The sequence below is a fragment of the Hirundo rustica genome, chromosome 4 (assembly GCF_015227805.2).
Source record: "Hirundo rustica isolate bHirRus1 chromosome 4, bHirRus1.pri.v3, whole genome shotgun sequence".
In the NCBI taxonomy this organism is placed as follows: domain Eukaryota; kingdom Metazoa; phylum Chordata; class Aves; order Passeriformes; family Hirundinidae; genus Hirundo; species Hirundo rustica.
In genome coordinates, this window is record NC_053453.1 from 68,972,306 (window position 1) to 68,987,305 (window position 15,000).

A 15,000-nucleotide genomic window follows, 5' to 3' on the forward strand; every position below is an offset into this window, starting at 1 on the left:
TACAATACGTATACACATATTGCCCTCCATTTATTCACCTGTTAGGACTTGGATTTTCTGTTCATTCAATGAGCCCCATTTTCCCACCAAACAGTGATACTCAACTTATTTATGTGAGAGAAGGATAAGAAGACAATGTCAAGCAGGGCAAGTTATGCAGTAATATTCACAATACTCCTGTCCCAGCACCTTCTGGTTGGACAGAGACCTCCTTCTGGTGGGTGCAAACAAATAGTTTTTTTCCATGAACTGAAACCACAGAAAGTGGTTTGGAAAGTAACCACAAAGGATGAAGAAAAAAAAAAAAGAAAGGGGGAAAAAAAAAAAAAAAAAAAAAAAAAAAAAAAAAAAAAAAAAAAAAAAAGCAGGCAGGGAAAAAAAAGTAAAGATGGAATTGTCTCAATGTACGTACTCTCACTGCCAAGTCAGTACCTTTTCCAGAAGTAGTGAATTAAGTTATCTGACATAACTTAGACTAAACAGCTGGGGCAGTGGGGGAAGCTGTGTTCCTTGGACAGATAAGAAGAGATTGTGCACTCGGTGGTTTGTGTTTTGGTTTTTTAACACATCCAACTACCACCTCCCCATAAAGTGATCTATGGTATTTTTTCACAACGCATCTCAAGCTACTTTTAAAATTCTTGTGCCTATTTAAACAAAAAAACCAAGCAAGTACAACAACTTAACATTATTATATAAAAGCATTTAAGACAAATGGGTTTTTTTTTACTTTGATAATAAATTATTTATGATGCTTCTTCTCGAGAGTTTCTAGAAGTGAAACTATTGCACATTAGTTTTCCATTAGCAATAAAATTATTCTTACTACATGTATATTACTGCTTCCTGACTATGAACAGAATAAATATTTTTATTTTGGTTCATATTTGAATCATAGGATCATCATAGAATCACAAAATATTCTGAGCTGAAACGTAGCCAAAAGGATAATCAAGTCCAGCTCTTAGGTGAATGGCCCATATGGGGATCAAACCCACAAGCTTGGTGTTGTCATCATCATGCTCTGACCAGCTGAGCTCATCTCAGATCATGGTCTGAGTTGGAAGGGACCTTAAAGCCCATCCTGTCCCACCCCCTGCCACAGGCAGGGACAGCTTCCACTAGGCCAGGTTTAGTGGAAGGTCTTGGGCACTTCCAGGGCAGCCACAGCTTCTCTGAGCAACCTGTGCCAGGGCCTGACCACCCTCACAGGGAGGAGTTTCTTCCTAACATCTAATCTATCTTTACTCTCTGTCAGTGTGAAGCCATTCTCCCTTGTCCTGTCACTACACGCTTTTCTAAAATTGAATAAATTACAATTCACAACTCAAATAAATTATAGAAGTGATCCTTAGTAAGATAATGAAACATCCAAATATATGACAACTAGAACATTTTTTTAGATTTTGAAATATTTTACAATGGGGAAGACTTACTTCAAAGTACCATATCCCTTGCCATCCTCAAATTAAAAGTTGGCTGCTGTGCTACAGGCTCTGCTGTGCACTCTGCCACTGCTTTCCCAGCATAAACTGGAAAAGATACTGCTGTGTATGTCCCCTTGGGAAACAGTGGCAATGAGCATTAACCATGTCAAATTCTAGCAGGTAAATGGTTATCAGTCATACCTCATCTTCTGCATCTGCTGCAGCAGTTAACTTGAGCACAGCTCCACATTTCTCTTGGAAACAGACTGCAAGGAAGTCAGCATGTCTCACAAACACATTCATTTCTTCACTGGTAACTGAGTTCTTGTCACTTACTTTCACCATCATCAGCTCTAACAAAGTAACTCTGAAGGCAGAAAACAATTTGTTAGTCAGATTCACTGAGCCATGCAGAATTACCAGTAGAATAAGCAGTAGTTAAAAATGATAAAAACAATTATCACGCTAGTAACAGAGAGGACTTTTAAAAATTAACAAGCCTCATGAATACTGGCAATCAGTTTCTGTCTCCTGGGTTTTTTTTCTGTACAGAATTAATTTAATTCATCATTCAACTACTACAATCTGGCCAGACTGTCATTATTTTTCTCAAGTCTATTTCAATTTATAAGTTCTTATGTTCTAACAAAACATTACTGAGATTGGATATTGCCTATATCTAAAATTTCCAGCAAATCAACTCTTAAAAGCTGTTAAGCATAGTAAAATAAGCATAGACTAAGCAAATCCCAGCTCATCACGCACGTATCCAGTCAGAGATATTCAATGTATTAAGCTAGCAAGTAACTAGAAAGATAATGAAGCTGCTCTATGAAATCTCCTTGGATTGGGTTTTTTAACAGCATTAATGTAATTTTATTTCCAATGTCCTTTCATGTTGTCAGGGCAAACTGGAAGCACTTTGTGGAAGTAGGAGTTGGACATGGTAGAGGCCCTGCTCCAGTCCAGAGCACAGGGACTGGTGAAGTCTCTACTGTCATCCTCTCAAAATGACAGAAAAGCCAGCTCAGGCTTTTCTTTCAGTGAAATATTTGAAATTCAGATGGAAGGATTGACATTTAAACATGTGGAATAGTTCAAATGTTTTTTCTTTTAAATTTACCAGGCAGGTTGTCAGAATAAGAAGAGAAATGGTTTTTTCTGTGGAAAAAGCTCGGTCACTGCTTTATTAACCTCCAAAAACCCATGTCTATTAATCACAAAACAGCTACTTAGTTCTTGCTAAACTCAATTCTCAGTGTCAATAATACAGCTGCATTAAACTATTATCTGGAGGACAAAAAGCTTTTTCAACGGGGCAGCACAGAAGTGCTGCCAGCACATTTGGTCAAGGGCAGAACACCGGACAGGAGGCTGGAGCAGCCTCTCTCAGGGGCTCTGCTCCTGGTCTGTTTGTTCTGCAGGTTACAGCCAGGTGCACCCTGCCCATCCCCAAACAGCCAGAGTCCCCAACACCCCACACTGACCAAAGGCTTTCCCATCTGGCATCCCATACAAAACCCAAACCCACAGATCTGTCATTCGCCCCCGACACAGGACTAGACTTGACATGTCAGTTTTCACCACGTTTAGTCTTTCAAGCTCAGCTAAGAACACAGGCTGGTCACAGACTTGATGAACAAAGGAATTATTGCAGTACTGAAGTGGGTTGATCCTGGCCAGATGCCAGGAACCTACCAAAGCTGCTCTCTCACTTCCTTCCCCTCCCCTCCCCGCTTCAGCTGGACAGGGGAGAGAAAACTTCACAAAGGGTTCATGGGTTTAGATAAGGGCCACGAGAGATCACTCATCAAATATTGTCATGGGCAAAACAGGCTCGACATTAGAGATACAACTTAAATTTATTACTAACAAAATCAGAAGAGAAAAGGAGGAGTAAAATAAAACCTTAAAAACACCTTCCTTCCATGCCCCTCCTTCCCAGCTCTGTCTCCTGCCCCAGTGGTGAAGGGAGACAGGGAATGGGGGTTATGGTCAGTTCATCACCCACTGTTTCTCCTGCTGCTCAGGGAAAGGAGTCGCTCCCCTGCTGCACCATGGGGTTCCTCCCACGGGAGACAATTCTCCATGAGCTTCTCCACCATGAGTCCATCTCACAGGCAACAGATCCCTGCAAACTGCTGCACTGTGAGTCCATCCCATGGGTTAAAGTCCCCATCAAACTGCTGCAGCGTGGGTCACCCCACCATGGGTACAGTCTGCCAGGGACAGGCTGCTCCAGTGTGGGCTCCTCCTTCCACAGCCTCCCACAGGGTCACAGCCTCCTCCCAGGCATCCCCCTGCTCTGGCACGGGTCTCCTCCATGGGCTGCAGGTGGACCTCTGCATCCCCATGGATCTCCATGGGCTGCGGGGGAATCCCAGCTCCAGTGCCTGGAACACCTCCTGCCCCTCCCTCCTCATTGACCTTGGTGTCTGCAGAGTTGTTCCTCTCACAGATTCTCACTCTGCTCTTCTCTGGCTGAAATTACAAATGTGCAAAAACTTCCTTTTTCATCTTTTCTGAAATACGTTATCATGGAGGCTTCACCACCATTTCTACTTGTCTTAGCCTTGCATCTTTGGAGCTGCCAGGGATTGGTTCTGCCAGACACGGAGGGAGCTTCCAGCAGCTTCTCACAGAAGCCACCCCTGTAATCCCCCCACTACCAAAACCAGGCCATGCAAACTCAAAACAAATACTATCTTCTGCTTGACAGGATTCAAGTCAACACTTCTTGCACCAATAATCCAAATAATAAATGCTTAAAACTGACAAGTAATCCTTTTGTAAACAAGCTGAAGAGTCACCACAGTTCCATAAACCCCAATGAACAGACTAAATTGTTGGCAATATGGAAATTTTTTTGCACTAATCTTCCTTTTGCAATATGAATGGATGTCTTTTCCAACAACTGCAGTTCTTTGTTAAAATACCCCCTGAATGTAATTTCTTTTGAAGTTTTCTGGTCTCTTTAGGCATTCAAGTCAAACTGTTTTCCTGAGTTTTCTTCCAGGCACAGTCATTCAGGACACGCCCATCTTTCCCTGAATTTCATGCAAGTCTTGCCATTTAGCCAATAGTTTCCTGAGAGCAATGTGCTTTGTTCTGGTGCAAGTTCCCTTACATTCCTTTTCTCTATTGTTTCTCTCAGTTCTCTTTCAAGACTGACACTAATTTTTCCAAATTAGTTCTTCCAGACAATGCAATCTGCCCATTTCTTTTAAATGGTCTCACAACTGTTGAGCCATTCAAACGACAGCATTTCTTCCTACTTGTTTGCCTGCAGCTAAATACAACAAATATGACAACTGCCAGTACCAGCTGGATTTTTGTAACACTCAGTTCAATATCTCAAATCTACTTCTGTGTATAATTTGCAATTATACTTCTGTTTGGAAATAATCATGCCATGTCATCTTCCTTTTCTTTAAGCACCACTGAGGAAAATCCTTTGTGGATCTCTTGCAGTTTTTTTTTTTTTCTCCCTAGCCAAACTTAAATCAGGTCTTCCTGAAGCTGACTAAACTGGCATAAACTTAGAACAGCCACTATAAGGTATTTGCAGTCATCAGTAAAACAAACTTCTGTCTCCTATAGCCTGCAAATAAACCACAGAATTCAAGTGCAATTTAAATCTGGATGCTCATTACTGCACAATGAAATGCTGCCTCACTAAGCCTAAAACCAGCAGTGTAAATGTTACTGGTTTTCTTAGCATCAAACAATGTTTGCATCAAATGTGCTTGGTTTATAACCCCTTAGCAAGGGCCAGACACTTGGGACATTCTTCCTCTGTGACTTAAGCTCCTCCTTCTTGAAACACTTCCATGAGACTTTCATTTCTTTCATCTTCAAATGATGCTTGCAAGCATCATATTCAATGAAAACTGGTAAATTTGTGAGCAACTGTAGTTCAGTGCTGCCTTCAGCTTCTCTGTGTCTGTGAGCATTGCCAGGAACAAAACCATCCCAAGCAGTGATGATGGCAGCCCTGTAGGTGAGCATTAGCAAGAAGTGGTGCTGCTTACAGGACCTGAGTGCTCACCTCCTGGCAGGCAATTCCATCAATGGCTGCATGCTCCACTCAGGACACTTCACCTGACAACACTAACATCAAACCTAGAGATGCAAATACTTGAGCATCTTAAAAACACCTGAAGCTATTCAGCTGCACTTTTTGATGCTGTTAATTAAAGCAAAAGCCCTTCTTGGAAGGGACAACAACAGATGTGCTCACTTAGGAAGATTTTATAATGTAATTAAGAGAAGCAAGGCATGAACTTAGAGTGTCCATGCTCAAGGCTAACTTGGATGAACACAAACCAGGCTTTTTCTAAATACTTCTGCCAAATACCTGCACACACGTGCAAGAAAATCTCAACTCTGGCAAAGAATTCAAGAATCTATGCTCTTTTAGCTCAATGGCCATATCCTTCTACAATAAACCTTTCCAGGGAACCAGCAGGCATTGTCACAACACCATGCATTTCTCCAGGCCAGAATAACACTAAAAACCTGATCACATTAACACGGGATTTATTTCAGGCCATTTGCACACTCAGACATCCAACATATTAAATTCGTTAGGAAATGGAAGAAAAAGTTGTCCAGAAGTCAGGAATTTTATTTTAGCTGAAAATTCAAATTCCTGATCGACTTGTACAAGAATTGCTTTGAGGCAGGCACCCTGGCCACCATAACACAAACGCACTGGATTTCAACTGCAGGAAATACTTTGAGTAATGCAAACACTGTGAATAGTGCAAATACCTGCAGTTACATAGCCACGTACACTCTGCCAGCTTTGGGAGACACCAGCAACGGGCATTTGTGCAAACTTCCTCAGCACAGCTAATTTCATTTCAGCAAATGCATTTAAATCACCTGTATTTAATGTGCATGACAGAAGACACTGTAACTATGGGCTACCATATATTCACAAACTCCAGCTGCCTTCCCTAGACACCTCAATACCACATCTGTCCATTCTTCATTTGTTAAGACTTGGTCAGCCTCAGTGGACACCCAACACGACCATGCTTGCAATGAAGACTCCTTGTTTTGTTTTGAAACAATGAATTCCCTATGTTTTGGTTTATGGCTACTTTTTTCTCCAGTTCATGAGAGTCAAAATCTTTTTATCTGAATTGGATTTGCCTCTTAAATACACTAACACTACCTAGGAAGATGCCAAGGCAGGGTACTCTTCTATAATTCAGATGCAAAAAGGTTATTTCTACAGCGCTTCCATAAGTTTGTCAGTAAATTAGGCAGTGTCCAATTCATAACACACTGTACTGTGATTATGTTTTTTTGAAAAACTTAATGGGGTTGATTGGCAGAACTCTTGGGACTGATAATAAATGCAGCAGATATGCTCTAACTAGTGATCCCACCTGGGATCATCTATGTCATGCCTACACCAAAAGCCTTTGAGGTGAGGAATCCAATGACCATATCTAGTATGCTGAGACCTTTTTAGAAACTGCTTTAAGTACAACTGAACACCCTAACCCAGCCCTGGCTATCCTCAAAGGCATTATGAAAACATGCAAACTGCCATTCATGATATTCCCCAAGAGAATTCAATCTAGCTCATCCACTTACAACAGTTATACTGTACCTACCTCCTGGTACATTAAGCATACAGCTCAGATTTGTTTCCACTTGATCATCCTGAATTATGGAGGAAAACAGGATTTCCCTCCTTACCATTCCCATCCCATCCCTATACAATAACGATATTTTATTTATGGTTCAAACAGATTGCATAGTCTTTCTTTGTCTGATATCCTTTCAGTTTTCTAATAATCTCCAATCATTGCCTGAACCCTCATCTGTGGTAAGACTGGAAACAACACAAACCAGAAAAAAAATTCAAAGGCACTGTTTTATTTAGTGATTTGTCTTTCACCTGCAAAAACTGAGAGGAACTTTCAGCTTCCCTGGGTGGATGTGTAACAAGGTAGGCACATTAAACACATAAAAGAGACCACAAAATCTTCAAGCAGTTGGAGGGGCTGTAGAATTCTACCAGTGTTTCCCAAACTTGATTGTTGTAACAAAATAACTTTTTAAATCTTCCTCAATTCTCTACTAAAGCAATGAGCATTTTTCCATTACAGCAGTGGCCATTTCCCATCAATTCAGCACACATTTACTCAAATACTTGAAGGAAAACTATCAATGCTTCTTCAAGGTGAAGGTTTGTTGAAGCTTTTCAAGAATGGAAATATTAAAGATTAAGTAATCACAGGCATTTGCTCATCTATGTTTTGTAGGTTCTGCTAACCAGTATGAAACACACTTCCATCTTTCTTAAAGGCTACCTCTTACCTTCCTGACATAACAACAGGAGTATGAAGAGCTGAGGACATTTCTAATCGAGCTGTAAAACTCTGCAGGGTGTGGTGCTCTTATGAAATCAAGACCCAGGCATGAAATCCTGTCCTTTTTTGTGTGTGAAGTATTTCTTTACCGAGTAATGGCGCCAACCTGGATTCTGCAACCCTACATAAATCACTGCCAGTTGTGGCTAAGCTGTAATGTTAACCAACCAATTTAAAACCATTACTGACATAGAAACATGTATTTAGAGATTTTGTGCCAACTATGAAACCACACAGTTTTTCAATCATGTGAACAGGATACTCTATATGGAATGCTAAATACTGAAAGCCGCATTGGTTTTGGGGTTACCTTTCTTGATTGCTCAGTTTGGCATAGAGGGCTTTTACCAGCTCTGGACACTTCAGCAAATGTTCTGTAACAATCAGGAACCTAAAGGAAAAGAAAAAGAAAGTCTTACTGGTGCTGTAGAAGTAAAAGCAGTCATCCACATTCACTCCAAATGGTGCTGGTTAGTTTTACTTGTAGATGAACGTGCGTTGTCCTTTCGGTCCTGCTCACTGGTTGATACAAATTGGCACAAAATAATTGGACGTTGTCCTGAAGTTTTTTCCCTAATACAGTGATGACCATTTCTCATCAGTTCAGCACACTTTTACTCACATGTTTGAAGGAAAGCTGGCTGGAGTCTTAGGCCAGTTATATACACCACAATTCAGGCAATGAAACACTCATCCAATGGTTTATGCATCTAAGCAAATAGCCAAAGTTCAAGCTTGAAAACTATTATTCTATTCATCACAACACTGTAAGCCCAACACCGTCTTTAAGTGCCCAAATATTACACTGATTTTTCTTTAAAAAAGGCAATCTGACAAAGCATCAAAGGAAATGGGAACTTCTCTGTCAGACGCAAGGCAGCAAAGTACTTTTCACAACTACAAAAACATACCCTCCTTGTGTAATACAGACCTAAGCTAAGAACCAATTCCAAGTCCTTGCTTTACGAGGCAGGAAGATAGAGAATCATAGAGTCTCACATTCTAGAAAGGACCCACAGACCACTGAGTTCAACTCCCGGCCATGCACAAGACACCCCCAACTTTAACACAAGGATCTTGCCAGTCAAAATACAGTGAAGTATATTCTGTAATAAATTATCAAGTTTTGTTCTTCCTTTCACCTCCTTCCTTTTCTCATACCATATTTGGGATTTCTGTCTGGAATACAAAAAGGCCAACAAACCACCAAAAGTTGACAAATCGACAACTGGTTCCCTCCTTTTCTTCAAAATGCTGCAAGGGATCTGTGATATCAACTTTCCTCAAAAAAGACTCTCTAAAAACAATCTGTCCAAAACTGGCAATGGCTCATTCTTTCTTCTTCATACTTTCTCTGGAAAATATGGCCAGCCTTGGCCTTGTGCTAATGCCAGTATTTACACCGATAGCCTTCCCAAGCACCACCCACAGCAGTCCATAGCAGGTTACAGTCATTTAATTTCAACCCAGATTCATACTCCCAGCATTATGGGAAAAAACCACAAAGTAGGTAAAATATTTAGCTCTTCAAATCACATCCCCAGGAGCACTAGTGGTGATATTTATGCCGCATAGGTACACACAAACTAGACGATGCGTTTTCAAAGTAACATGTCTAGGCTACAATAATTACAAGTCTCAGAGTATCCCCTTGAGCTGATGGAGCTACAGAGAAAGAACAGCTAAAATAATACTAAAGCCAAGCGATTTCAATACTCCACCTCCTCCCTAGTCTTCCCTTTGCAGACAGCCTTTATTTTGCATAGCCGTAATCTATTACAGAGCTAATAAGAAGATCACAAGGAAGCCTTCCAGCTGCAACAAAGTATTTTTTGGACAAGTACTCAATGCCAACTGGGCAAATAGGAGAGTAAGAGGTCCAAAAGATTAATAGCTATTATATTTCTAACCATAACTGTGGACTTAGCCAGCATCTGGTTCAGTTACTGAAAATTCAACATTTTTAAGAGGGAGAGGAAGAAAAACTATTTTCTACTGCACTTCTTTTTACTGATATTTGCACATTCACTCATGAAAAAAATATGCAGAGGTGTAAGGAATCATCAACTCAAAATTGGCAGGCTGGGGAGTGTAGCATTGATCGAAGAGTTTTTCAATACAAATTTCAAAGGACACGAAGACTGGCCCAAAGTCAGCAGCACGAATGTATCCAGCTGAGCTGTGCAGACTCAGCTGTAACACCCAAGTCGAGCCATCAGCAGGGCAGTCAAGGGCAACTCTTCCACAGTTCCTGAACTAACAACTCAGCTGTCCACAGTTAAACCATCAGAATCATCACAACCAACTTCATTTTCCATGGATTTAAGCAGAACCACAAACTTTTGTGTGGAGCTGCAGAAGAAAATAGCACAGATCAGTGCTGTGCAGAACACAGAACTTGGCCTAAGAATGTAAAAATTTCAGCTGACAATGCAGTAGAGTAAAAACTCCATTTGAAGAGATAGCCTGAAGCCCGATTTTTCCATTTTGTAATTGGGGCTATTTAATTTAAAGCCTAATTTTGATGTTTAACACTACGTTAAGGAAAAATTCTTGACTATTTGTCTTGTAATTAAAAAGTGAACAATAATCATCACAGAAAAAGATCTGCTGCTACAAGGTTCATGCTCCTGATCGCTTCTGCAAAGTGGAAGGGCAATAGCTCAGCTGTTACTTGGGTCTGTGGTCCTGTATCACCTCACACACACATTTTGCACATTCTGTGGACTAGACCCCTCTGCTTGAGGAGCTTGGAGCATTCTAGACTAAAATTTCTGATTCTCACATTCTTACATTCATGATGTGATGCAACATCTCAGAAAACAAAAAGCTCTGGCTGCCCCACCCCTGGAAGCATCCAAGGCCAGGATGGACAGGTCTTGGAGCAACCTGGGATAGGGGAAGGTGTCCCTGGCCATGGCAGAATATGGAAGGAGATGAGCTTTAAAGTCCATTCCAACTCAAACTAGTCTGTGATTCTATAAAGTATATGCCTCTGCATTTAAGTGTCCCTTTAACCTTACCCACTTTCCCCACTACTGTATCATGAAGAACAGAGCACGAGCATCAACACCAAGAGAAAACAGAATAATTAATAGTGGAGTAAATCACTTTCAACTCCTTCATCATACCCAGAAATTTTGGAGGTAACTAAGCAAGGACGCAGCAAATTCAATATACTATCTTTAGTTCTCTCAGCTCTCCTGTTTTTCATTTGTGGCACAGGAAAAGAAGAGGAAAAGTAAGATCATCCACTATTCTGAAATATAAAAAGATATTCAGTGTTGGGTTACTGACTGAACATGGCATTTCAAATACACACAAAGGCTTTGGTAGGAGACTTAAACTCTCTTTGGGGGCTGACAGTAGAACCACTGGAATAAACTGAAGACCACTGTAATTTAGTGAAGGAAATGGGGAAAATTAAAGCTGTTATGCAATCGTAACACAGTAACAAATGAACAGTGTTAAATGCGCCAATTTTCTTGACTCTAAAAATTGTTTGGCTAAAATCCTAAAAAAATCAAGTGCTTCCATAGTAGATAAATACAGGAGGAGATGTTCAAAGACTTTGTAACAGCACAAGGGCTGTATTGTACCAAACTGAAGTTCAGGAGCAGCCAAGACAAAGTGGTATGAGCTACATTCGCACTCAGTATATTCCAGATGGCCATTAAGCCTGTTCCAATCAAAGCTGGGTAAAAGCAATCAACTTTATCATCAGATGTCATGCTCCATATTAAGCTAATTTTATCCCATTAGCAAATTTAGGGAACAGCTTCCTCAGTCTCAGAAAAAAGAGGAAGATAACCTCACATATGTTTTCCAAGTACAAAGAACAAGGCATGGCAATTCTCTACTTGATCAGCAACTTTCTTTTTCAATCTCAAAACCAAAAGCATTTTTCATCACCCTACAATAATGCCACTCTATCCAAAATTCTTACTAAGAACTAAATAACTGTCTTTTTACCGCAATTTAACAAACAAATGGAATAAATAATCCATATTTTGAAGAAAAGTAAAGAAGAAAATTCAGCTACTTTCAGCCGACTTTCAAACCCTTATCACCGGCCTTTTTAGATGCTAAAACAGCAATATGCCTCATGCGGAATTTTTGGAATCAGAACATATTTTAGAAGTAGAAGTATATTTCATCCTTGCATAATAACAGAAGAACCCTACCAAAACCATTGAAATAAACAATTACAAGTACAAAGCTATTTAATAACAAATGGAACATGTGCTGTCATAAAATCACTAGCAAAGAGGTAATTTACCCCATTCCCACACCAGCACTTCTTGCTCAGAAGGAGAATAAAGGAACATATTTTCATATTCCTAGTATTAAACATCACAATATTTCTCTCCTGTGTTGAACCAAGCACAACAGTGAACATCCTTCCATCTTCCAAAGGCATTCCCACAATGAAAGCATCCTCCCTACTCCCCACCAAGTAAACTCTGAGGTCTAGAAGACTAAATTCAAATTAAGTGCGGTATTTCTCTGATTCAGAAGACACTCCCACTCAATTTGACAGCTACATCAGAAAGGCACTAAAGAGAGATTAAATCTAACTTGTATGTAAAATTGAAATAATTTTTTTCTTGAAGAGCTACCAAGAAAAAAATGGAAGATTATTAGAATGGCTAATAGCATTTCCTGCTCCCCCCTCTCCACAATATACACAAGAAGAAAGAAGTGACAAGATAATTAAACGTATGAGGCTGAGCTTTGAGGAAATCTGAGCTTTGAGGAAATCTGTGCCAATTCACTGCTACTGCAAATAGAAAGTAGAAGTCTCTCAGATCTCTAAAATTTCGGAAACTTTTCCAAGTGTTGGTACTACTTAAAACCACAGCTGAACTTGGAACCTGCAACATAACTCCAACTTTCCTGGAATTAAAAAAAAGAATTACTTCCTGGAGAGCAGAAGAAGGAGGTGGAGGACATCCTAAATTGTCTGACAGAAGAAACTGAGTTGCCAGCTCAATTAAAAAAAAAGTTTCTTCACCACACACACACATCAATTAAGCAAAAAGAGCAGTACTGAAGAGTTCTGTCCTTGCCTTTAAATCTGTGCCCATAGGCAAGACTCCTTGCCACAGGAGTACCAGCTTCTGTCCACACATCCTTCCATAAGCCAGGACAAAAAACCCAAAGGCAAAAAATTGGGGAGGGGTAGCCTCACATCCTAATCTTTACAGGAATCATTTAGCTGCGGTTTCAAAAACAGAAAGTGGATGTTCAGCAAAACTTACTTCAATGCCAAACAGCTGACCACACTCCTAATATCATTTTTCTAAAAGACAAAAGGCACATTATGTCTCATTTGAAAATGGAGGATGATTTTTGTTCTTTGCTCTTCAGGAATCAAAAATATAACCTGTCTTCGTTGTCTGTATTAGCTGAACTGTCCCATGCACACACTTAGAAAAACTGATTACATAAACTATACTCTCATGTCTAATGGAGCCACCAAGGTTATTTCTAAAATAAACAGCTTTTCAAACACACATTGATCTTGGTTAGGATAAATTATAATGTAATTTTTGTACTACTTTTTCCTAATTATTTAGAAAAACACATATTTTTCCAGGTTCACATTCTAAAATAGATCTCATGTGGAATTCCCTGTTGATTTCTCTTCTAAATACTGTACCTTCTACCCTGTGCGACATACTTTCCTCCTGATTAACACAAACCCAAGAGGGAGTGGATATAGACATATGTGGAAACACAGAGAAACAACTTTTGAAAGGCTACACAATTTTCCAGAGCCAAAGGCTCCCTGCATGTGCTTAGGAAAAGCTATTACTGAAAAAAATAAGATGGAGCATTTCTTTGTGTGAAAGTTTGTAACAGAGGGCTCTTCTGGCCTTGTAAATACTCTTTAGTAGCGTTTACACAGAAACAGAGTAGAAAATACATTTCAGTTATTGAACAGTTATACTCAGTTACATTCCAGCTTTGTTTCCTAAAGGATGGATATGTCCAATTTCCTAATGGAATCCTTTGTTAGGAAGTGGCTGTTGAAAGCAGGCAGCACCAGAACAAGAATCAGCTTATGGAGCAGGTTTGCTTATGTGTTTAAGATATTTAAACATTAACACATTTAAACTGTTGGAGCAAGTCCAGAGGAGGCCACAAATTTGATAAAGGGACTGAAGCACTTCCCTTACAGAGACAGGATGACAGAGCTGGGGCTGTTCAGCATGGACAAGAGAAGGTTATGTGGAAACCTCAGAGCACTTTCCAGTATCTGAAAGGGTTACAGGGAAGCTGGAGAGGAACTTTTCATCAGGAACTGTAGGGATAAGACAAGGGGGAATGGATATAAACTGACAGAGAGTAGGTTTAGATTAGATATAGGGAAGAAATTCCTCCTATGGGGGTGGTGAGACCCTGGCACAGGATGCCCAGGGAAGCTGTGGCTGCCCCATCCCTGGAAGTGCTCAAGGCCAGGCTGGACGGGGCTCAGAGCAACCTGGGATAGTGGAATAGCATTGATACTGAAATAAGCCTGACAGAAACTTTCTAACACGGTTTGAATATTAGAAAGCAGGTGTTCTTTATGGCAGCACTGGGAACCCAGGGGGATCCTTCTTTCAACTGAGTTCCCTGAGCAGCAGGTGAAGAGAATTTTTATCACACACTGATTACATATTCATGAGCAACTTCCTTGACTTTATTTGACACAGTCACACCCCTTACTGGAAGTCCTTACATTGTTCTTTGGGAGTCTCCCCTTCAACACCGAGCGTCCTTTTTAGGTGGCTGCTCCTTGACTGCCACTTTCAAGGAAGTGCAATATCATTGTTTTGCAAAACTTCCACTTTGTCAGCCTTGCAGAGCTGAGCTGGCATCCTGCTTGCATTTTACATGAATGCTGTTCTGCCTGCCTCTCCAAAGCCACATCGTTCCCTTTATCTGATGAGAGCAAAATATTGTTCTGTTCTGCTATCCTTATCAAGTGAGTAAAATGCTGTTCAGTTCTACTTTCCTTATCAGCACAGAGTTGGAACTGGATGAGCTTTAAGGCCCCGTCCCCAAACCGTCCTACAATTCTTTATGTTCAACTCAGTACATCAAAAGTTCAGAATTAAATCTGTGTATCATTAGAGATACTTTGGAAAGATGGAAGGTAGAGAGAAAATAAATTACTGTCACACAAGGGCTTG

At 40.3% G+C, this 15,000-nt stretch overlaps 1 protein-coding gene across 2 annotated transcripts in view; it reads right to left on the reverse strand.

The window, feature by feature from the left end:
• ATXN10 (ataxin 10) overlaps positions 1-15,000 on the reverse strand; it is an 86,849-nt gene that overhangs the window by 42,827 nt on the left and 29,022 nt on the right. For both annotated transcript variants that reach the window (XM_040063335.1, XM_040063334.1), the window contains exons 6-7: positions 8,130-8,210; positions 1,629-1,794 (exon numbers count right to left, since the gene is read on the reverse strand). In XM_040063335.1, coding sequence (XP_039919269.1) covers positions 1,629-1,794; positions 8,130-8,210 — 247 coding nt within the window. The remainder of the gene's footprint in view (positions 1-1,628; positions 1,795-8,129; positions 8,211-15,000) is intronic.